Source organism: Tachysurus vachellii, chromosome 7 (genome assembly GCF_030014155.1).
Source record: "Tachysurus vachellii isolate PV-2020 chromosome 7, HZAU_Pvac_v1, whole genome shotgun sequence".
NCBI classification, from domain to species: Eukaryota; Metazoa; Chordata; class Actinopteri; order Siluriformes; family Bagridae; genus Tachysurus; species Tachysurus vachellii.
Genome location: NC_083466.1, coordinates 25,516,762 through 25,541,450, shown reverse-complemented (window position 1 = coordinate 25,541,450; position 24,689 = coordinate 25,516,762). Strand labels below are relative to the sequence as shown.

General features: G+C 43.0%; 2 protein-coding genes across 2 annotated transcripts; both read left to right on the top strand.

Moving 5' to 3' along the window:
* The first annotated feature begins 918 nt into the window (after positions 1-918).
* Positions 919-1,951, top strand: LOC132848018 (DNA-directed RNA polymerase II subunit RPB1-like). Its single transcript, XM_060873528.1, has 2 exons — positions 919-982; positions 1,411-1,951. The coding sequence occupies exons 1-2, from the start codon at positions 979-981 to the stop codon at positions 1,914-1,916; spliced, it is 510 nt and encodes a 169-aa protein (XP_060729511.1). The 5' UTR covers positions 919-978; the 3' UTR covers positions 1,917-1,951.
* Positions 1,952-17,538: 15,587 nt separating this feature from the next.
* On the top strand, positions 17,539-18,571 carry LOC132848017 (DNA-directed RNA polymerase II subunit RPB1-like). Its single transcript, XM_060873527.1, has 2 exons — positions 17,539-17,602; positions 18,031-18,571. Exons 1-2 carry the CDS (start codon positions 17,599-17,601, stop codon positions 18,534-18,536), a joined length of 510 nt encoding a protein of 169 aa, XP_060729510.1. The 5' UTR covers positions 17,539-17,598; the 3' UTR covers positions 18,537-18,571.
* The last annotated feature ends 6,118 nt before the right edge of the window (positions 18,572-24,689 follow it).

Here is a 24,689-nt window from a genome sequence, read left to right as displayed (position 1 = left end):
CCCAAAATTCAGAAAAAACACATGATATAAATGTTATAAATTGAGTTGCATTTCAACGAGTGAAATAAGTATTTGATCCCCTACCAACCAACAATAATTCTGGCTCCCATGAGAAAGTGAAGGATCAGTCCAGAACTACATCGGAGGAGCATGTGAATGATCTCAATTCAGTTGGGACCATAGTCACCAAACAAACTATTGGTAATGTCGGAACTTAGAGCCCGTCTCCAAGTCGGCACATATCAGGGTGAATTATACTGATATACTTTATAATGCTTTTATACTATATAATTGTTACTAAAACTTAATTTACTAATAACACTAACATTAATACGAATTAAAACAATGGGAAAACGCCTCAGACCTGGATGAGAATGAGCAAACTTCTTTTATTGTGGTCACTCAGCCAACAATTCTCTAAGAGAAATTGCCAATTTGAAAGTAACAAAAGAAATCCCAAAAAACCCAAAAAGAAAAAGCATCTTCATGAAGAGCATCGGCATGCAAAAACAAAAACCCTCCGGACGGACCTGCAGAGTTACAGGATTTTTTACGCATACACATTTGGCCCCAAAAATTCTCCTCTATATATACGCTTCCACGCGCCTCCTTATCGGTCCCCCCCCTCACAGACCGGTTTTCATATCACCTTTTCATTATGTCATCTTATTTACCGGAATCATCTCATATGTTTTTGTAACGTCCTGTTCCTTGCAGTCCCCTTGCTTTTCCTTCACCTTTTGCCCATATGCCCATTTATGGATTTTCCTCCCCTTAGTTCCCCGGGACCCAGGCCCGGGAGCCCAGGCCTGTGACCCTGGGTCTTCTTCATTCGCCATAACAATTATGCCTAAACAACAATTTTTGTTATTAAAAAAGTGTGCTCAAAAAGAGCTTCACTCCCTGGTCAAAGTTACATTTGCCTCTCAGTTTTTCCGTGCCAGACGTCCGGAAGATTTAATCCTTCATTCAACTACAATGGGTAAGTTTCTCCTTTGCTATTTTCTACTACACATGATTTGTAATAATTATAAGTCACTCTATGAGTCTGATTTATGTCAAAAGTTATTATGTTAAAAGAAAGCTCTTATCTAAATTATTTCTCATACAAGAAAGCTCTTATCTATTTGTCATCTTATATTGTCACTATTGCTAAACTCCTGCTAAACTCTTACTGCTATACTGTTGTCATTATTATTAAGCTATTGCTACTATAATGTTACTTGTGTACAAAAACAATGGAGTTCTTTGCTGACTCCTCTAATCTGTTAACTGCTTGAATTTTGATATGATCTCATACTATGATCTCATGCTATGATCTCAGCCTGTCCTTGGTCAGGCTGGGCTTGTTTACACTTATCTCAAGCTCCCGTTCCTCTATCTCCTCTAACTCCTCTTATCTCCCTTCAGACCCTTCGCATCAGCCAGCTCATCCTGGTTGCCCCATCATGTCCTCACCTCACCATCCTCGTCCGTCTCTCTCCCCAAGGCCAATGGCCGCTGATGTCATGGAAAGCTATCGCCGCTTCCAGCTACTTCATATCACCCATGAGCTCGTTACGTGTCTGGAACAGCTCTGTTCTCCTGACCTCCCCGAGCATCCTCATCTGCTGTTCCATATTGTGAGAGGGCCTCTTACTAGCACGTCCTCGACTCAAACCCCTCTGCCTAACCTCGTGGATCAGAGAACCCAAACTGATGGCTGTCCTCATGTTGAGCTTTGCAACCCTGAGCTCGGGACTCCCGCTTCTCCTCCTCCTCCAGTGCCTCATGCCTATATCCGTCCTCTCAGTCCTGCCTTGGCATCTCCTCCCTCTGATTCCGGCCCTGGAACCCCAGATTACATTCCTTCTTCTCCCTCTGATTATGGCCCTGGATCCCCAGACTATTCCCCTACTTCGCCCTCCGATTACTGAGAATGTTTATAATAACCAATAAACCTATAACCATTCCCTCTGACTCCAATGTGGTTCTTATAGATATATATATATATCTCATATATATATATATTATCTTCAATTAATCATTACACCACGTCTTAATAATAATAATAATAATAATATATATATGTAATAATAATAATTATAATAATATTATAATGTAATGTGTATTCTCCTAAGGTTCAAGGATTTTTCACAACATCTTCCCCCTCTGAGACTGCAAAGTCTCATCAAAACCCAAGTACCTAACCACGACGACCCTAACACAAACGAAAACAGAACATACATAAAACTAAAACAAAAACATACATAAAACACACAACATCTCTCCCCCCAACAAAAACAACATGCACAGTAGACCACAACACACACGTGCCCATTTCAAAAAGGTGAGCCAGGAGTGAGCGAAAAACCCTCTGGATGCCCCCTAGAGGGAAAATTCTCACTCTGCCCGCAAATATAGCGCGACAGTGAAATCAGTGTCACCAGGGTCACCGAAACATACAGCATAAACACATGAAAATCAAACAGTTCTCCCATGGCATAGGAGTCCTCCTCACGACCACCACCAATAATGATTGCGATGCATGGTTCGAATCCACCGTGGCAAGGGGGCCCAAATGTGACGGCCTGCGCGTAGGGAGCCCCAAATGTTTCTGTTGCGATAAGCGTGATAGTCTCGAGTTACAGGAACAACCGCATCCGAATCACCTCCTGTCCATGAGTGCATGAACATGGGTGGTTCTTGCATATCCTGTAGTCCTTGTTGCACATCTTTGGTATGAGACGTCCAAAGTTTATACCCACAAAAGAATAGAGTACAGTACTGTCGCATGGCGGCTTGCCGTATATGGCGAGAAATAATATACGCATGTTTACGTCCATGTCCATACGTTGAGGCCACACAAAAGGAATGATGTATCTCATATGTGTGCACCTGCAAAAGCAGTCCCCTGTCAAGAATATAGTCATTCTTGTAGCATGAATGAACCCACAGTCCTTCAGGGAGGACTAGATCTGCGTGTGCAAGGATAAGTGACACGGGGCGTGTGTCCTCCAGCAACGTGAACCAGGTGTCAGCCGTCGGCGGGGACGGGTATGTCAGCCAGGTACGATGCGGCGCGGCACCCAGGTCGAAGTCCCTCCAGACGAAGTCAGACTGGTCCACCTCGATGTCCAGTTGGATGCATGTGTAGCAGTAGCCAGGAGCGTCATCGAGGCGACAAGCGACACCCCGCGGGCTTGCCTCCAACCGTGCACAGGTGAGGGGTCGCTGGACTCGTCGCCGGCCTCTCCGTGGGCGCGACATGGCCTGCACACAATGCTCTACAAACAACACAGAAACAAGCATAGAAACGACAAAACGAATAGACACAAATACCAACACCCATTACTCAAGAATATGTACAAAAAGTCTATGTATAGTCGGCCTGGATTCAGTCACAATTATGGCCACCACCAGTAATGGTTGTAGTGCCTTGCGTATATCCAACGTGGCAATGGTGCCTTAATTCGCCGTTTGTTTTCCAGTGAAAACCAGACATGGGGAAAAGTCCGAGCGAAATATGTACCAGGCAAAATAGCGACTACTTCTGAGTCCCTGCCTTGTTGCAGGCTTCGGAATACCCACTCGGGTGAGGTTGGCAGACTGACCAGGGCTGTAACTAGTCCCTTAGTGTATGTGGTCCACAGCTGGTAGCCACAAAAGAAAAGTGAGTAGTACTGTCGGGTGGAGCTCTGTTGAATGTTCCGTGAAATAAGATAGGCATGTCTTGTTTTCGGGCCATAAAAGGACGCGACCGTAATGCAGCGTCGAAGTTCATGGGTATGTACACGCAGGACAAGTTTGTCTGTAAGCTGGTAGTCTATATCTGGCTGCCACGCAGCTACCCATGACCCCCCCTCAAGCATAATATCAGCGTGTGAAAGTATCAGTGGAATAGGGCGCGACTTTTCCAGCAGGGTGACCCATCGATACTGTGTTATGCAGGGAGGAAAAGATCGCCAGGACCGTTGTGGTTCCCTACCGAGCTTGTGGTATATCCACTCGTAAGCAGAAAGATCTACCTCCAGGGCTAACTTTCTGCACGAGAAGCAACACTCTAGGTACGGGTTATTATTCTTTCTATAAAAGAGGTATGCCAGGCCTTCAGAGTCAGGGTCACGGTAGGCACACGTCTGATGTCGTCGCGCTCGCCGGCGCTGGGAACGCCGGAATGGGAGACACTCCATAATCTGTACACAACACGAACAAGACATACACACACAGGGGACACAAACAAACAGGGACTCACACTAATATATATATATATATTACAGTCCTGTATATGCGCCACTAGTTCCTGTCCGAATCATTCTTGTTCTCATCCAGCAGTGAGAACGAGTCTGGGTCCAATTCCATCAACTGCGTTTGCATGTATTGTCCAAAAAGGGAGTGGATTGTTTTGTCGATCAGGGCACGTAGCAGAGGAATCCCACAGCATATGATAAAGCCAATGGCCAGCAGGACCACTAGAAAAATCATGCCAATGCGCATTAATCCTGCCATCCCGTCTCCTGAGAGCAACCATTTATACCAAGTCGGATCTGGGGCCCCTGAGTTCCGGACCATCTGGTCTCTGGCTTCTTTCATACGTTTGAGTATCGTATTTAGCGGTCCTATTGGGCCTGTGTGAAGTGGGATGACGGCACAGCAGTCAGTGCCGATCAGCTCGCACACTCCCTGATCTGGTCCGCGCATTTGATCTATAGCAAAGCGGTTTTCTACGGCCATCAATGTTGTGGCATGTAACTGTTCTGTTATGAGTCCCAAGGCCGCAATTGTGTGATTAATGAAACGCTGTTGGTTATACCATATATAGTTTAGCCACCTTATGTTTCTGCGTACTTGCACATGAGGTAGCAGGATTGCCCACGCTGTCGAGGTCGCGTCGGATAAGGCTCTGTGCTCCTCTGGAACACCCACTGGCTCACCTTTCCAGTCAATGTAAATATCAGGGTCTGCTGACCAGGCAGGAAGCACGGAGGCGTTACTGGGCTGTAGGTATCGTGAGACATCACGTCTGGATCGTGAGGCACGGGTAAGTACTGGGGTCAAAAGGAGGTCTAAGAGAGAGTCATTTAAGGCCATCACTGTGAGATATCCCTCCAGCACAACTGGAGCACACAGTCCATGCCACAGCCGGGGAAGTGTCTGAAGCGCTGTGCTCTCTCCACAATACCAAAAAATGTCTGCCAGTGGCAATGTGCCAAACCTTAGACTAGGGGCGGTCATTTGTCCTGGAATGGATTTCTCACATCCATATTCTGTCGTATTACAACGTGGGAGCACATTCACTACAGGGTGATGAGCATCTAATATATCTTTACAGACTGCTTTAGAAAGAAATCCGACATACACTGCTCCTCTTGCCTTTATACATAATGGGAACTTCTGGTTAGGCCGTACCTGGACTGTCATATCTGTGGGGATTGGTGAGGCTACTGGCCGATACGCACAAGATATACTTATGTTGCCCATCCAGTTCGGCCCATGTGTTCTGGCTGCTGATCCCAACAGGCAAAGAGCCGGACATAAATGTGTATCATTATATGGGGATTTGTCACACTCGTCCACGCCTCTAGTAGGCATTACATAGGGGATTTGATTAGACCGGTCATGGCATATTACACAGGTGCTATCTGTCGTGACCTGACGGGCGGATTCCGTCAGCCACTGGCGATAGAGGTTTCCCTCAGTACCTTCGGCTATATTAAATTGTTTAATACTGATCATTTTGATGTACTTCTGAAGCGCCCCATATTCCCCCTGCACCTTGGAGTGACGGGTCACGCACCCGCTACTGCCTGAACCGCCACATTCAGCCCAAAAATCTATGCTCGCTTGGCGAAATTGGAAACCTGGACTCCAGGCAGGGACGTAGACACGGGCTTCATATGGTTCAAAGAATGACGTTTTCTGCAGTGTGGACGGGTAAACCGAGTTCATGTGAAGACTATAATACCAGAAGGCATGGATTAATTTACACTGCACGCCCTTGTCATCACTGGCAGGTTGTCCCTTAACAATAATGCTGGTTGCTGAATCTTGGGTTACATCCCCTGGTCGCTTAATTCGAATCTCTAGGGTCAGTGTGTAGTGAGAAGATGACTGGTTTTTAGCCCACTGTATTGGGTCTGAACCTACCGCCGGAAAGGGGCCAGCGTAGTCAATGGAATACATCACAAAATACAACGTGCCATTTAGTACTTTCTTTTGCTGGCTAGCATGGGCAAATAATCCTAAAGCACACTTTATGTGATTTTGAATAGCCGTCTTTGCTGATGTTTTGTCAACTCCCACTATTATGGGATAGGAGCTTTTCCCCTGAAAAACTGTGCGTCCTCCTATAGTGGCAGAACCTGTGCCTGTACTACGTCTGAGCCGTGAGCCTGATTTGGGAGTATTAACGGACATTGAGTCATTATGCGTGGAGCCTGGTTGTGAGATATGGGCATAACTTTTTACTGTAAGAACTCCTACTATGATTGCCAGATTTAAGATTACCCCTACCACACATGCCATATAAAATATTCGTACAGTTAATCTATCCTTATTTTGTTTATCAGTTCCATCGGGTTCATCTAATGGTTTATCATCAGTGCCCCTCTTCTGGGGTGCGGCTAGCTGCGCCATGATTTACAGACGTTTAGCTATAATTTTAAATAAACGTTACAAGGAGTCGAGTACCCCAAAGTCTACAGTTTTGAACTGACCAGGTAGTGGACCTGGTTGATCCGTGCTTGGACCCGTTGCTGATTCTAAGGTGTATCGTCTAGCGTGGTTAGTGAGATCTGTGAAACATCTAGTTCCTCCACTGAGCCTGTGTGAACACTTGGGCTAACATCAACAATGTCATCTACAGGGGCTAGGATGTCTCGACATTCCTTGGCAGGTTTGACAATAACCGGTCCTTGCTGTGTGCGCGCTCTAGCTCTGGCTCGTGTCCCAGCGGCCGGGCCTGTTACTAAGTCTGGACCATAGGGATCATTATCATCCTTGTCGTCAGGATACGGAGTCGTGTATTGTTTTACTTTCGGCAATGTCTCCCAGTCCTTTCCTTTCCTTTCTGCGGCGGGTGACTGCCCCGCCAACTGCTGTCCTTCCTTAGACGTGGAGGGTTGTTCCTTGGTTCCTTGTTCCAAGGCAAGTGGCTGCTTGTGTACCCCTGCCTTTGAGGTTGAGGGCTCTTCCCCAGTGTCTACTGCAGCTGTCGCACGATAACAGTGGTTAAGGTGATACCAGTATTCCTTACCTTCGATCTTGACTGCAGTGGGGGTAGCTAACACCACTTTAAAAGGTCCTTCTCTTCTTGGTTGTCTCCAATGTTTCCTCTTGAACGTTCTGATGTACACGTAATCACCTGGTTCTACCTGGTTATGTGGTTCCTTTTCCTCTACTGCTGTGCCATGTGTGGCCGGGCCCACCTGAGAACACAAGAGTCTGTGGATATGGGTTAAATGCTTCACATAGCTTGACATTTCGCCTTCCATCTGTTCAAGCGATGGGCCCTTATAGGGTCCTCGTATAAAAGCCACGGGCATTGGCCTGCCTGTCACCATTTCATGAGGTGTTAAGTGCGTTGTACGATTCGTCTGTGAACGCATTTTCATCAGAGCCAAAGGCAAAGCCTGTACCCAATTCAGACTGGTGCTAGCGCATATTTTTGCAATTTTCTCCTTCAACACGCCGTTGGCTCTTTCTACTCTTCCTTGTGAACTTGGGTGGTAGACACATCCCATCTTATGGTTAATGCACAATGCTTGCGCAAGGGACTCAATTACTTTATTTACAAAATGAGGTCCATTATCTGAACTCAACTGATCTGGAATACCAAACCTCGGGATTACTTCCCTACACAAGAATTTTGCTACTGTTTTGGCATCATTCCTGGCACTGGCCACTGCTTCAACCCATCTACTGAACATGTCAATCACTACCAACATGTAACGCTTCCCTTCTGCTTTTTCTGCCATATCTACAAAATCCATCATTAAGTGTCGAAACGGCCCTCGAGGTTCTGGAATATGTCCTATTGGGGCTGTGAAATGCTTCCTGACATTTCTTTTAGCACATAACTCACATGTTCTCAGTGTTTTTTCTACGAAACTGGCTAGATAAGGAGACCACCAATTTTTCCGGATAATGTCTATTATCACCCTCTTGTTGCAGTGGTCTATCCCGTGGGCTTCCTTTATCAACATTGGTAATAGGGCTGTGGGTGCTACCCACAACCCCTCTCCGCCTCTCCATACTCCTGACTCCTTGTCCTGAAAAGCACCTCGCTTTTTCCACTGTTCTACTTCTTCCGGATTGGCTGTGTTTTGTGCATCCCTGACATCTTCTATCGACATCTCTCCTGGACCTGCATCTGGCTCTTCTCCCTGCATAACTGCCATTATGCATCTATCCCCTAATGCTGCCTTTTTGGCTGCTTCATCTGCTGCAGCGTTTCCTTTAGTTATTGTTGTTCCATCTGTTTTGTGAGCTTTACACTTCACAATAGCTAATTTCTCAGGTAGCTGTATAGCTGTTAACAGTTCAAATATGGCTGGTCCATGGGTTATAGCAGAACCATCCGCCCTCTGGTAACCTCTTTGTGCCCAGATTGGTCCAAAAACATGACATACCCCATATGCATAGGCTGAGTCAGTGTAAATTGTACACGCTTCTCCTGCTCCTAGCTTACACGCTGCTGTCAATGCTTTTATCTCTGCCAATTGAGCTGAACATGGTTGTGGGACAGTCCCCTCGCTAATTGTTTGATATACATTCTCAATAAGGTCGTATTCGATCACTGCATAACCTGCTTTGTTTCCCTCGATGGTGCGATAACAGGATCCATCCACAAAGAAGATTCGTTGTGCCCCTAAAAGAGGTTGGGACTCTAAATCTGGTCGCGCTTTCAGGAACTTTTCAGATTCCTCTGTACAATTGTGTGGAGTCCCTTCACTCGGCAGCACCATTCTTTCGGCTGGGTTTACTGTGTTGCACCTTTCGATTGTCAACTCCGGTGCCGACAGTATTACATCATATCCTGTGCGCCTTGCATTGGTTATTACAAACGTTCGATTTGTCAACAATGCATGCAGTGCATGTGCTGTGTACAGGGTCACGGGGTGACCCATCGTAATTGTAGAAGCTTTTTGATATGCAAATGCTGCTGCTGATATGGCACGATAACATGGCGGTATACCCTTCTCTACATTATCTAACGCTGTGCTGAAATAAGCAATGGGCTGCTTTCCTACCCCTTGCTGTTGCTGCATTAGTACTGCCGATACAAAACCTTGTCTTTCTGACACGTATAGGTGAAATGGTTTGCTGTAATCTGGACTAGCCAGCGCTGGGGCTGAGGCTAGTATGCACTTCAACATCTCGAATGCTGCTAGTGCTTCTGGTGTCCATGTCAGCTGTGCATTGGGTTTAGCCTGATCTGTAGCTTTTATTAGGTCTCTAAGTGGTTGTACTTTTAAGGCAAAATCACATATCCATGGTCTACTAAACCCTGCCATGCCCAGGAATGACAACATCTGGCGCACGGTTTGAGGTCGTGGTGCATCACGTATAGCTTGTACATGAGCCGGTAATATTTTTCGTGTTGTTCCTTCTAGAACTCGTCCTAAATATTCCACCTTTCTCTGGCAGAATTGTAGCTTCTCTTTACTAACCTTGTGCCCATTGTTTGCTAGGGCCTTTAGTACTGTTATTGAATCCTGTATGCATTGCTCTTTTGATTGGCTACAAATCAGTAAATCGTCAACGTACATAATCATAAGGCTTTTCAGTTGTAAATTTATCAGATCTCTGGTCAGTACTTGGTTGAATATTGATGGGCTTTCGCAATACCCTTGGGGCAGCCTAGTATAAGTATACTGTTGCCCACGATAAGTGAATGCAAACAAGTGCTGAGAGTCAGGGTGCAATGGAACACTGAAAAAGGCCGAACATAGATCAATTACTGTGTACCATTTCGTTCCCACTGGAATATTTGATAACAAAGTGTGTGGATCGGGGACTACTGGAGTCTCGGCCACCACTATCTGATTGACTGGTCTCAAATCGTGGACCAATCTCCATTTGTCTGAGTTGGGCTTTCTGACCGGAAAAATTGGAGTGTTGCACTGACTCCTAGTGGGGATTAAAACCCCTACTTCTAGTAACCCTTTAATAGTTGGCCCTATCCCCTCTTCCGCTTGTTTGGATAACTGATATTGTCTTTGATAGGGTAGTGGAGCATTGGGTCTGATTTGTACTTTTGCTAGCCCTGCTGATTTGACTAGTCCTACATCTGTTGCGTGCTTAGTCCATAGTTGTTCCGGAACTTCATCTAATGCTTTAACTACATCGTTTTCTGTCAACTCTTCCTCATCTGCTATTTGTGGCATCTGTACCTCTACTCCTACTCTTACTTGTATCTTTGTTTGCTGACTTACTAACATAGTAGTAGCTACTACCTGCTCTGTCCCTTTATACTCTATCTTTAGAAACGTTTTGTCTTCTGATATATATACCCTAGAATTTCTCGTCGTGTTCCATTTCTCTACCCTTCTTGCTTCTCTCATCATAGGCCCTAAATCTTTTGATTCAAAACCTTGCCCAATCATCAGGGAGATGTGGGAGGCTGCGTCTCCAACTTGATACCATTCGTGAATCTGTTCTGGCAGTACGGCATATGCAGCTACTCCTTGCCGACCAAGTATTATGCTGTCCGTGCTGATGACATATTTTCTTCCTTCTAGTCGTTCTTCCCATAACGATGCGTACTCTTCATCTTTTCCCCCTTCATCATATTTCAGGGTACAATGCCATGGTCCTCTAGCCTCCCGGCAATCTGGGCGTATGTAGTTTAACCATGGTTTCCATTCCGAATATTCTTTCCATATTTGTGATGTATTTTTGTCTTTGACTTCCATCCAATACACTTTGTCCAGCTCTGTCGTTTCCTCTTCTTGGCTTACTACTAGGTATTGTCGAGCTAACATTTCTGGAAGTGTTATCCACACTCCTGTTGGCCCACAGTGTATTTTGGCTCCTAGTTTACAGAGCACATCTCTTCCAAGAAGATTAGCTGGAGTGTCTGGGGAATAAAGTAGAGGTGCTTGCACTACTATTCCTTCTACAGTAATCCATTGTGGCTCAGTAAATCGTAGAGTCTGAGTTTTTCCTGAGAAGCCCACTGTCTTTATTGCTCTACGTGTGAGGGGAAGCTTTGCACCTTCTTTTCCAATGCTTGTAAATGTTGCTCCTGTATCAATCAGGAATGGGGCCTGTACTTCATTTCCGATTCCCACCATAATTGTTGGTTCTTGTGCAGGGTGCAGTGAGGTGGTACACTGCACCAGCTCCCCCTCTGGCTTCTCTAGGCCTCTTCACATTCCTCCTGGAGCTGAACCCAATGGGCTCCCTCCAGGTGGTACTGGGGCTTGTCCTTGAAACCCTGGGCCCATCCATTGGCCTGCCCAATTTCCAGCTCCTAGTGGTGTTGCTGCAGGTGCTTGTTGCATCCCTGACTGCCCTGCTCCTTGTTGAAACATTGGAGCAGGCATCTGTGCCGGCATCGGTTGTCTTCCTGGGTTTCCCATGACCCCTCCTGGTGCTCCATACTGTAAGTAGGGACACTCATATCTTAGGTGACCTAGGTTATTGCAATTCCAGCAGGTTTTTTCCTGTCCTCCTGCTCCCCAGGCCGGTCTCTGTGGAGGCTGTCTTCCTTGTCCTCCTCTTCCCCGACCTCTGGTTGGTCCCCATCCACGTTGTAGAGGTGCATACTGAGGATTCACTGGATAACTTGTTGGGTATCCCATAGGATACTGCATCATAGTTGGGGGCACCGGCTGTGTCTGTGTCACCACCTGTGGCACTCCTCCCTCTTGGGGTGGTGCTACCTGAACTACAGCTGGGGCAACCATGACTGCCGCCTGTTTAGTGTATTCTTTGTCCTCCTTCTTTTTCTTATCGTGGCTTTCTTGTTTGTTTCTCGTCAGTTCCCCCAGTTGTGCCTTGTGCAGTTGCACCAGCAAGTTCTCTTCAGCCTTCTTTGCCTCCCTTTTCCTTTTCCTGTGAAGTTCTGTATGGTGTATCACATTTGCCTCGAAGGTGGCCCATGGCATAGTGTTCAAACCCACTACCGTCTCCAGCTGGTCTTGAACTTCTGCTGGAAGAGCCCTTTTTAACATGAGCTTGAACAGAGTCATACTTGCGGGCGTTTCATCCCACGAGGCTCCCATTTCATCCCTCCAAGACTCCTGGAGTTTCAATACAAACTGGGCAACTCCCTCTTCTTCCTCCAGCTTTAGTTTCTCTACTTTGCCCGGATCGGCTTTAGTTGGGTATGCTTCCCTTAGCTGGTCCCACAGACGGTTTCTGTATGGGCCAAAGGTTATTCCATCTGCTCTTGAGTCATTCGCTTCTTTTCCTAGTCCAGCGAGGCCAAACATTTCCATCATTTTTGCCTTCCCAACTGTCTGGCACAGGATTACCTTCAGGTCACCCAAGGCCAGACTCTGTCCCATTGTCTGTTCCTCAAACTTTGTGATCCATTTTTGTGCCCCTTCACACACACTTGGCAGTCTTTTTACTAGTCCAGTCACATCCATGAAGGTCCATGGCACATAATGTATTTGCTGTCCTTTGACTATTAGGGGATACTGTGCTGCCATCTTTGGCATTGTGTATTTGTCCGGCTCGGCTGCGGCTGCTCCACGCGACTCAGGCTCATCTATCTCCCCCTCTTCGTCACTGGAGGTTTCAGTTTCTTCTTTGTCCACCTCCCTTTTTCGACTTTGAGCCTGTGACCGTGTGATCACACATCTTCGGCCCTGTAGTAGTTTCCACTTCGCTTCATCTCTTTTGTCTCTCATGGTGGGCTTGGCCCTCTTTCCTCGTTTTACTCTTTCGGTTTCTTTTGCTATCTTTTCTTCTTGTTCTTGCAACCTTTTCTCCAAGCCTTTGCATATTGCAGCTGTGGTTTCTTCTTTTTCATATTGTAGGCCTCTTATCCTTTGCTCGGCACGCTTCTGTTCTTCCTTTAGGTCTCCTCTCAACTCCTCCACTCGCATTTCCAGGTGAGATGTGTGTTCTTTCAGTTCCTGCATTATCTCATCTGCCATACAACTTTGTTTCAGAACTGTTTTAATTGCTTCACCTTGTTCTTTGTCTGGCCATAGGTTTACCTGCTCTAGTGAGGTTAATTGCACTTCTCCATCTATCCTCACTTTCATGCTTCTGTTATCCGGCTGAGATTTCTCGTCTTCTGGGCCCATCCCTTGGGATACTTCCTCCTCGTTTTCTGTAGCCAGGGAGGTCTGTGACTGCTGTCCAGCAGATCTTTTCACCCTTTCGTCCACCGTTTCTGCTCCTTCTTTTTCTTCCTTCTCTTGGCGGGGCTCTCCTTGTCCTCCCGCTATGAGGGCCCTTTTGGCGTGAATTTCCAGCTTATCTAGAGATTCGTGCAGTCTATCCATCAGTGCACTCTGTTCTTCCCACTGTATGTCCTGCATTCGCCTTCTACTTGCCCAGTAGGCCTCGTCCATCCTCCTCATCCGATATTCTCTTGAGGCTGGTGTGCTGTGTGCTCGCATATATTGAGATTGGGGATGTCCTGCCAGCCATTCCGTGTTTATAGCTTCTGTCTGCTGGTGAGATAGGTGAGGATGTTCTTTCCCCCACTGGGTATTAATATCTTCTATCTGATCATCCCAGTGCAACTGGTATCCACCGCCTTCGTCCCTTTCCTGTTGATTTTCTTTTCCTTCTTCTTTTGTAGTCCCTCTTGGGTGTTCTGAACCCCCCTTTTGCTCATCTTTGTGTCTTAGAATCTCATTCTCCTCCCTCTGGCTCCCTTCTTCTGAGGAAGGATGATAGGACCCTTCATACTTGTTCTTAATATCTTCTTTTTCTGCTGACATTTGTCGGATTACTCCTTTGACTTGTCCACCCGTGATTTCCAGTTCTATTTCTTGTGCTTCACCTTCTTGTCCCGTATTTATTACAGGGTATATTCCCTGATAATCGGGCTTCTTTTGTTCGTTGTATGGCGGGGGTTTGAGCTGCTCCACCCATTCACCTGATGGTGGGGCTGTAGCCTTCTCTTTCTCCTGTTCTTTGCTCTGTGACATTTTTAGCTTCTCTTCCCTTCTTCTCTTTCCTTCCTGTTCAAACCACTCCACTATTTCCCATTTCTTCATAGTTTTATCTATACTCTCTTTTTTCGCTTCCCCCCAGCATTCTATTCTTTCCTTCATCTTTTTACATTTCCCCTCATCAAATGTCCCACTTTCAGGCCACTGCAACTCTCCCTTTGTCCGGTCTTGCCACTTTTTCATGTATTTTCTAATTTCTTTTTCAGCATCCTTGTGCCTCATTATTATAATTGCAGCTGGGGTAATTAGACTTTTTCCCTTCTCCATCATGCACCCCTATCTCGCCCTTGTGGCACTGTCACGTGGTACTAGATTTCTGTGTACTGTTGACTACTTCAGCTGAACGTTTATTCTCTCTCTGGTAAACGTGGTTGTGCAGGGGTCCTTCTAGTATGGCTCTCAAAAGAAACAAGGCAAATATTAGGATCTCAAAGTATACGTACAAAAAAAAAATACAACTTTTAATTCAATAGTTATACTTAAAAATGGATTAAAATCAACCAACTACATAATCAACCAAGTATTGACCCATCCTATAATTTAATTCACTAATCAATCAGATAAATACCAGTTATTCAATTAATTAATTAATCCAATCCAGATTAAAGTTAAATTGTTTCAGTCACTCGGTAATTTCTCCCAACTGGTTTATTATTCCTCCTCTAACGCCTCATTTATAACATCATATAATAGTGTGTCCTCTAGTCAGTTAGAGAATGCCCCAGATTGGAAAGAAAACAATCTCTTGTTTTGGTTACACGTATCAGGGCGATTCAAGGCCTTACTGGCACAGAGTTACAGAGGCTAGAATGGAGGTTTCATTTCCACCAAAATAATTTTGCTGTAAAAATACTACAAGATACTACGGTAAACACATGTCAAGAGTTTATGAAGAACTCGAGATTATAACCATACGTCTTAGCTTCCAAAAACCGTTTCAAAGAGACCCAAGAGTGAATTTTATATGAATATTTTACACTAAGCAGTAGTATTTGCTCAAAAACACAGGAAAGCTATTCTGTGTGTGTGTTCTAGGATTGCGCAATACACCTTAAGAATTGTTATCACTAGCAGCCCCCCCCCGCCAGTTGGCCCTTATCGCACCTCCACTACCACACACACACAACTGCCAACAAACGGAAGGTGTTCTGAATACAGTGGAAAACCGTCATTGGCCTTCAAACTGTCTATCTCTACTCTACGGGCACCTATTGGCTCATGTGGGGCCTTGTTTGATTCCTAGGAGTCTGGACTACAAATCTGACACCGAATTGTAGTTTTCTGATCCTCCAATGAGAAGTGAGAAATAAACTTACGGTTTTCAGTCAGAACAGTGATGATTGTGAGGCGAGCAAAGTGATGTGAATAATACTGCTGAGATTTTCCAACTCCCATGGATTCTTGGGAATCTCTTTGTACAGTCAATGCCGTTCCCAGATCCCGTTTAACTTGTCCAATCAGTGTACCTACAAAGAGTAATTCATCCTCCATACGAATTATGGGATTAATTTTTCTACATCACACATCAACCTGAATCGTCATTAGGTTCAACAATGCACATGAGTTATTCAAACACAGTTTATACATTACCGTGCACTCATTACGTACTCTTTATCACGTGTGTGCTTATTTGTTCGTTTGTGCTTGTGTGTTCACGTACACTTATCACGTGTGTACTTATTTGTTTATTTGTGCTTGTGGGTTCATGTACACTTATCACGTGTGTACTTATTTGTTCATTTGTGCTTGTGGGTTCATGTACACTTATCACGTGTGTACTTACTTGTGTACTTATATTGTGTACTTATATTGTGTACTTATATTGTGTACTTATCTCTGTACACACGTACACTTATCACGTACACTTATTATTCACTTATTATCATACACAGATTCTCATACACAGATTATCATATACAGATTATCATATACTGATTATCATATACAGATTATCATATACAGATTATCATATACAGATTATCATACACTTAATACCGGGGGCCCCCCTTTTTTTTCTTTTTTTTTCTTTTTTTTTTCCACCGTCCCTACCAAGCAGACCTGTCTCAACCAACAGCGGTATCTAGGGACTAACGCGTTTTCATCACCTGCCGTCCTGCCCCGGTCCGTGAGTTTAATAGCACTCACACCGGAGGATACGCTCCAGGAATTTTACCATGCGCTTTACCACCTGCCGTCCTGCCCCGGTACGTGAGTTTAATAGCACTCACACCGGAGGATACGCTCCAGGAATTTTATCGTGCACTTTACCACCTGCCGTCCTGCCCCGGTATGTGAGTTTAATAGCACTCACACCGGAGGATACGCTCCAGGAATTTTATCCAGGCCTAACCACAACACAATACACTCATGAGATTTTTCACACACACACACACACACACACACACACAGTCACATATCAAAACCTTATCTAGTTATGGGGCTTTCCCTTTGCTTTTTCTCATCCAGCTCTTTATCTCACCCTTAGGAGTTCTTATCTCGAGGGCGGCTGTCCGCTCTCCTTCCCGGGGCCACCCCCCCGTTCAGGCCACAGATTCACTATACACAGACATTTGAGTTTAACAGGCGTCTGCTTACCTTGTTATTTATGGCCGGCCTCTGTAGCCCGTCAGAGAGAGCGGTCCCGGTTCCGGAGGCAGTTCACGCCGTCCCTACAGAGGTCGCTTCGTGGTCGCCATTAAATATGTCGGAACTTAGAGCCCGTCTCCAAGTCGGCACATATCAGGGTGAATTATACTGATATACTTTATAATGCTTTTATACTATATAATTGTTACTAAAACTTAATTTACTAATAACACTAACATTAATACGAATTAAAACAATGGGAAAACGCCTCAGACCTGGATGAGAATGAGCAAACTTCTTTTATTGTGGTCACTCAGCCAACAATTCTCTAAGAGAAATTGCCAATTTGAAAGTAACAAAAGAAATCCCAAAAAACCCAAAAAGAAAAAGCATCTTCATGAAGAGCATCGGCATGCAAAAACAAAAACCCTCCGGACGGACCTGCAGAGTTACAGGATTTTTTACGCATACACATTTGGCCCCAAAAATTCTCCTCTATATATACGCTTCCACGCGCCTCCTTATCGGTCCCCCCCCTCACAGACCGGTTTTCATATCACCTTTTCATTATGTCATCTTATTTACCGGAATCATCTCATATGTTTTTGTAACGTCCTGTTCCTTGCAGTCCCCTTGCTTTTCCTTCACCTTTTGCCCATATGCCCATTTATGGATTTTCCTCCCCTTAGTTCCCCGGGACCCAGGCCCGGGAGCCCAGGCCTGTGACCCTGGGTCTTCTTCATTCGCCATAACAATTATGCCTAAACAACAATTTTTGTTATTAAAAAAGTGTGCTCAAAAAGAGCTTCACTCCCTGGTCAAAGTTACATTTGCCTCTCAGTTTTTCCGTGCCAGACGTCCGGAAGATTTAATCCTTCATTCAACTACAATGGGTAAGTTTCTCCTTTGCTATTTTCTACTACACATGATTTGTAATAATTATAAGTCACTCTATGAGTCTGATTTATGTCAAAAGTTATTATGTTAAAAGAAAGCTCTTATCTAAATTATTTCTCATACAAGAAAGCTCTTATCTATTTGTCATCTTATATTGTCACTATTGCTAAACTCCTGCTAAACTCTTACTGCTATACTGTTGTCATTATTATTAAGCTATTGCTACTATAATGTTACTTGTGTACAAAAACAATGGAGTTCTTTGCTGACTCCTCTAATCTGTTAACTGCTTGAATTTTGATATGATCTCATACTATGATCTCATGCTATGATCTCAGCCTGTCCTTGGTCAGGCTGGGCTTGTTTACACTTATCTCAAGCTCCCGTTCCTCTATCTCCTCTAACTCCTCTTATCTCCCTTCAGACCCTTCGCATCAGCCAGCTCATCCTGGTTGCCCCATCATGTCCTCACCTCACCATCCTCGTCCGTCTCTCTCCCCAAGGCCAATGGCCGCTGATGTCATGGAAAGCTATCGCCGCTTCCAGCTACTTCATATCACCCATGAGCTCGTTACGTGTCTGGAACAGCTCTGTTCTCCTGACCTCCCCGAGCATCCTCATCTGCTGTTCCATATTGTGAGAGGGCCTCTTACTAGCACGTCCTCGACTCAAACCCCTCTGCCTAACCTCGTGGATCAGAGAACCCAAACTGATGGCTGTCCTCATGTTGAGCTTTGCAACCCTGAGCTCGGGACTCCCGCTTCTCCTCCTCCTCCAGTGCCTCATGCCTATATCCGTCCTCTCAGTCCTGCCTTGGCATCTCCTCCCTCTGATTCCGGCCCTGGAACCCCAGATTACATTCCTTCTTCTCCCTCTGATTATGGCCCTGGATCCCCAGACTATTCCCCTACTTCGCCCTCCGATTACTGAGAATGTTTATAATAACCAATAAACCTATAACCATTCCCTCTGACTCCAATGTGGTTCTTATAGATATATATATATATCTCATATATATATATATTATCTTCAATTAATCATTACACCACGTCTTAATAATAATAATAATAATAATATATATATGTAATAATAATAATTATAATAATATTATAATGTAATGTGTATTCTCCTAAGGTTCAAGGATTTTTCACAACAGTAACACAAAACTCCGCCATGGATTGAAATCCGTCAGCGCCCACAAGGTCCCCCTCCTCAAGGAGGCGCATGTACAGGTGCATCTCAATAAATTAGAATGTTGTGGAAAATTTCATTTATTTTAGTAATTCAACTCAAATAGTGACAATCATGTATTATACAAATTCAGTACACACAGACTGAAGTAGTTTAAGTCTTTGGTACTTTTAATTGTGATGATTTTGGCTCACATTTTGTTTCTCATTAAAATAACAACATATTGTACTTGAATGTGTGTAACATGAAATTTCCATTTTATGAAAATAAAAAAGTCCTTAATCTTAAAATATCCAAATATTTACTCAGATCAATCAAAGAAATAATGTACAATACATAAATGTCCAACTTCTTAAAATTAACAGTGCAGCATGGTGTGGGATGGGGATCAGCCTGTGGCACTGTTGAAGCACTATTGAAGACCAGGTTACTTTGTTAACAGCCTTCAGCTTGTCTGTACTGTTTGGTTGGGTCGGGTGTTTCTCATCTTCCTTTTGTCAATAACCCACACATTCTCTGTGGGTTCAGGTCAGGCAGGTTTTTTAAATAAACATTTATTACAAGCATCGTGCCGGATGGAACTAATGGATGGTCTCCCTTTGATATTCTTTTTATACCTCCAGCTGATCCTGAACCTCAGATTGCCGGCTGAGCCTACGGCACGCTTCACCTTTGCACTGCCGTCCACCTTCCTGTGGCCCAGGCTTGGAGCCTGGATTTCTGCCCAAGCACCCCTACAACCCCTTAAAGGAAGGAACTAGTTATTTTCTCTTTTTATCACTAACTTTCTGTTGCATGAAAATTGCACTAGAAATCTAAGAAGAAATAAAATCACGACACATATATATATGGGCGTTTCTTCAACTAGGGGCACTTTTAGCCTTGTGAAGTTGAACAAAAAAAACTTAATCAAAAGTTAGGTAACACATTCTCATAAGTTTAAATAATTTCTCTAGTTTTTAGGTCTGTTAGAGCAGTGGTCCCCAACCTTTTTATCGCCACGGACCGGTGAACGTTTGATAATTTTCCCGCGGCCCGCTTTTTTTTTTGTTTGTTTTTTTTTTTTTTTTTTTTTTTTTTGGGGGGTGTTGATTGTTTATATTTTAGATTGTTTTAATAATTTAAATTTAATTGTATTTAAACATGCCTTCAAAATAAAATACAGTTACACCAAAAATGAATATAAAGTGATTTAACATTTTAACGGTTCCAGCTGGGGGTAATAGGACACAATGACACCCGAAATGTGTTGCTTATGTCCAGTTTATTCCGTTGTTTCGTTTTGGTTGCTGTCACTGCAGAAAAACCCGCTTCACACAGATAGGATGTCGGAAATGGCAATAGGGATTTAAGTGCTGTGGTGGCAATCTCAGGGTATTCCGCCATGACTTTAATCCAGAACACCGGCAGAGTTTCTAACTTTCTAACGACGTCTGTTTCGTACTCCTTTTTGCTAATTTGTGGGTTAAATTTGAGCAAACACAATATACACGTACACCAAGTACTGTTAAACATGAGCAAGTACCGGTGAACAGAGAGAAGAGCGATACACACCTCCTCTCCACCAAAGCTACAACGCCACTGCCGCTTGCAGCCGCTCAGCTCCAGACGTCACCTAAAACCGGCCCGATATTTTGCACATGCGCGGTATTGGTGCGGCTTTAGGTGACGTCTCTCAGCTCCCGGTTAACCTCTCGTCCATAGAAAGTCTCAAAAAACCCAAGAGAAATACACCACAGTAAATAAAATGGAAATAATTTAATGTTCATTGGGCGGCCCGGTACCATTTGATCCACGGACCGGTACCGGTCCGCGGCCCGGGGGTTGGGGACCACTGTGTTAGAGGACAAACTTAGATTACAAGAGAAACTGTTAATATTTTACATTTTTTCCGACCTGCAATGAACAAATGTCATTTCCACCACATCTCAATATACAGCTGTTATTAAAAAATATAATAACTTATGCCATTCAAGAATTGTCTAAAATCATTTTTGTAACTAGTTTTACCAGTTTTTCCACAATGTACATTAATTATATATTTGTTAATGAGATAAATTAACTGCCCTAAGGACCAAATGCTGAACTGTACACCTGTCACACTCTGAAATTTAATATTAGTTTGGGTAAGAGTTTATTTGAAAATAAATAACTTGAATATTTATACTAAGTAGAGCACAATATCATAAATTGTGGATAAATATTTAATGTGTGATGAGAACTTTTTAAATATTTAAAAAAAAAATGTGTGTGGTGATGGAAATGACAGGGTGTGGTGGAAACGACAATGAATGTAACGTGAATGTAGAGAAACAGTAGATATATTTATTAGAAAAATACTTAAACTCATAACACTCATTAAACTCAATTCACAGAGCATTTGGTATGTCCTTCCCTCTAGCTATGATGTCATCAGCTCTTCTTTTCACTGCTGCTCCTATCCCATCAGCAGGGCCTTGGGCCATGGGGCCAGCCTCCAGAAAGTTCCAAGTGGGTTTCTTCCAGCCCATCTGATATGGAATGTTGGTGAAGAAGTAGAAATTCTTTTTGGAGCGGTATTTGGTGGTCGGCCCATCACTGACCACATGTAGCACTGAAGCAGTGGGGTATTGATCCTTCAGGAAAGTGAGGACTTTTGATAGATGTGCCCAAATAGGACAGGGGTCATGACAAAAAGAGGAGCTGAAGAAATCACACTGTTTTTGGTGTAGGCCACACCAATGTGAAGTGAGGCCTGTTTATGCGAATCACCAAAATGTACAGCTTGGATTTCGCTGCTGTACTTGCAGAGAAAATTCTCTGCAAAGTCAATATGGAGGACAACCTCATCTTCACTCAGATTCTCTTTTAAACCACGAAGAGCAGCATATTGGTGTCTGATGTTATAGACATGTTTGGCAAGTTTTTCTTTTAGTCCTAAGCGAAAGTCCTCAAGCAAAGTATGCAGAGTACCTGTAACCTTCTCTTTAACTGTTAAATGGACTGTGATTTTTTTCTTCACTACCATCTTTCTTTTTCTTCAGTCTCTCCTCAGCTTTTCCCTTCCACTCATACCAAAATGTTTGGGTCCCAGGGTCAAATGTTGAGATTTCCAATTCTTTGGCTTCATAAACGGTACATTCCCTGTACATACATTGCTTGGTATACTTTGGCGAACAGCACAGGGATACAATCAGATCTTCAATGTTGCTGCTTTTAATGACTTTATGATAAAGCAGCTTGTCTGCCATACTCTGCAGATTGGCATGTGTCTTGCAGAGGCATGTGTCTCTATCCTTAACTGTGGGCTTTACAATCCAAAACGGACGTCTCTTACAGAACTCACTGTTAGAAATTCTGATGTCAGGATACTCCTTGCTAAACTTCTTATGGAGTTTTTCCATAGGCTCATTCAGGAATCGTTTCTGTCTTTTTGTCTTTTTCTTGGTCACAGTGTCCTTTTTTTCCAGTTGATGCTCTGCTATTCTCATCTCTTTCTAAGAATTGTTTTATTTTTTCTTCTGTGGCTGGGCTAATGCTGTTCTTTTGTTTCTTCTGTGTGTAAGTAAATGCTGTTGTCCTTTTTTCGTTACTTCTCATTCTTCTGGGTGAAAAGCCAAATTCCCTTTGGGCCACAGTAGTCGATACTTCTTAAGGACTTTTCCTGCCATTATTTTGGAAATGATGTGTTTGTCCCTGTCTGAGTGGAGATTTTTATATCTGTCTCTCAATTCAGTGATCAGAGCGTTGTGAAAAACTAAAGTTCTTCGTAGAGTGCTAGGTGCTGTTACCATTTGCCATTTGGATTTTGTATTTGGAGAGTCAGCCTGCCTCATTTTTTTCATCAGTCTCATATACCAATTATACCAAGACATAATCATTCATCCATTTTAAAATAAATATTTCATTTTCTGTCCTGTCCTGTTACTGTGTTACTGTTCACAGCCTTTTACTAATATAAGATTTAACTCAGTGTTTACTACCCATTCTACCAGTGATATGCTAATAAATAATATTTTCACATTTTTTCCCCTTTGTGTAAATAGAGCAAATGTAAATACAGTTGGAAAGAATTAAAATAAACCTCTGCAGAAGCCCAATCCAGTATGACGCCGTTGTACAAGTAGCAGCGACTGAAATAGTAGTACCATGCAACTGGGCAGTTGTCAGAAAATTTACGCATTACTGCCTGATCTAAAAAGATATACAATATTATATATATATATATATACTTGTCTTATGCTGCAGCATTACAGCATTTTCCTTCACTAGAACCAGTATGACAATGTCCCTGTGCACAAAGCAAATCTATAAACCCCTATAAGACCCCTTGTTCTCTAAATAGAAGATAGTTCTTAATGACATGATTCTTGCTTTAATCTTTTAGCTTTTGGTCTCAGTATATTCATTTTTGGCTGCTATAAATTACCTTGCAGCCCTTATTCGTCCAGTTATGGCCTTAATACATTAACCTGCAGCCTTAAGACTCTGTGGTGATAAAAAAAAAAAAAAAAAAACGTTACCCCAATGGTTTTGTATATTTATAACTTCTGTAATAGGACATAATCAGTTTAAATAAATTAATTACATAAAAAGAAAGTAAAGCTGGTACAAATGAGGTATTCTTAATATCATACTGATCTGTGCAGGTATTTTAATTACCTTTCACAATGTCAGGATCAGCTTCTAGAAACCAGAAGAAAGAAAAGAGTAATGTAAGTCCTGGTGGTTACAATTACAATTTAGCTGCTTTTCAAGATTTTAATATTTTAATTTTACCTGATGATGGGTTTGCCACAACTTAAAAGGAAATTGGGGAAAGGTCATCATTTATGGTCAATTATTTTTTCGATGTTATTTATAGATATGAAGATGACAAATTTTAATGATGTTCAAAAAGAAAAAAGAAAATAAATTATTAAGAGAGCGATCTGCCAATCACACAATAAAAAACTAATTATATTTTTATTAATAATATGATATTTTCAAACAACCAAAATTACAGCTGTATTAATATTTTACATAAAATGTATATCACATTCACTAACAATTTTATTTTTAGTTATATCCTAATATCCTTAATAGAGTTAAGATTCTTACCCAAAGCTGTTCCTGCTGTGGCGAGAATAAGAAGCATCACCACTTTGGTCTGAGAAGCCATAGTTCTTTGTTTCCACACACTGGAAGAAAAAAAGCATGATTTGTGTTAATGTAATGAGAATTGTGTATGTTATACCTCACCGTAAATCCACTTACATCTAATCAGGAGGTTTTACTCGCTTGATGTAACAAATGAAGGTAAGTGATGATGCTTATATAGTGATACTGTCAGGAACTTCCTCTTTCCAAAGAAAAAAACGTTTTGCCTAAAACGAATAAATAATTATTGCACAATGCTATAAATGTTCTGTGTAGATGCAAAGATAAGGACATGGAAATATTTTAGACGACATAGCATGTTATAATGTTTGTACATGAATGTACAATAATTACATGTACATAAATGTACATGTAATTAATTTAACACATTTAATGTTATTGTGGCTGTACATTCAGACATGGATTAAGGATGAAAGTATATTTGGACAAAACTACAACTGTGCAGTTGCCCCCAAATATATTTGGACACTTAGGCCACAGTTACAAATGCAAGAATTTAACTGTATATTACATGAAACTGCTGTTATTTTGTTCATGTTCCTGCAAATTGCAGCCTTATTTTTTATTGTGGAAGCTGATGAATGGTTTTCCCTGCATTAGATTCTCTGTACCCATCTTTGTTGATTGTGTCTTGAATTTGGTGTAACAGACGGGTGTTCTGGATGAGCTCAAGGCCATGGTCTATATGGGACTAATTGTGGGGTTCCAGAGTGACTGGTTTTGGTTCTGAAAACACATGGGTTAGTGAGAGTT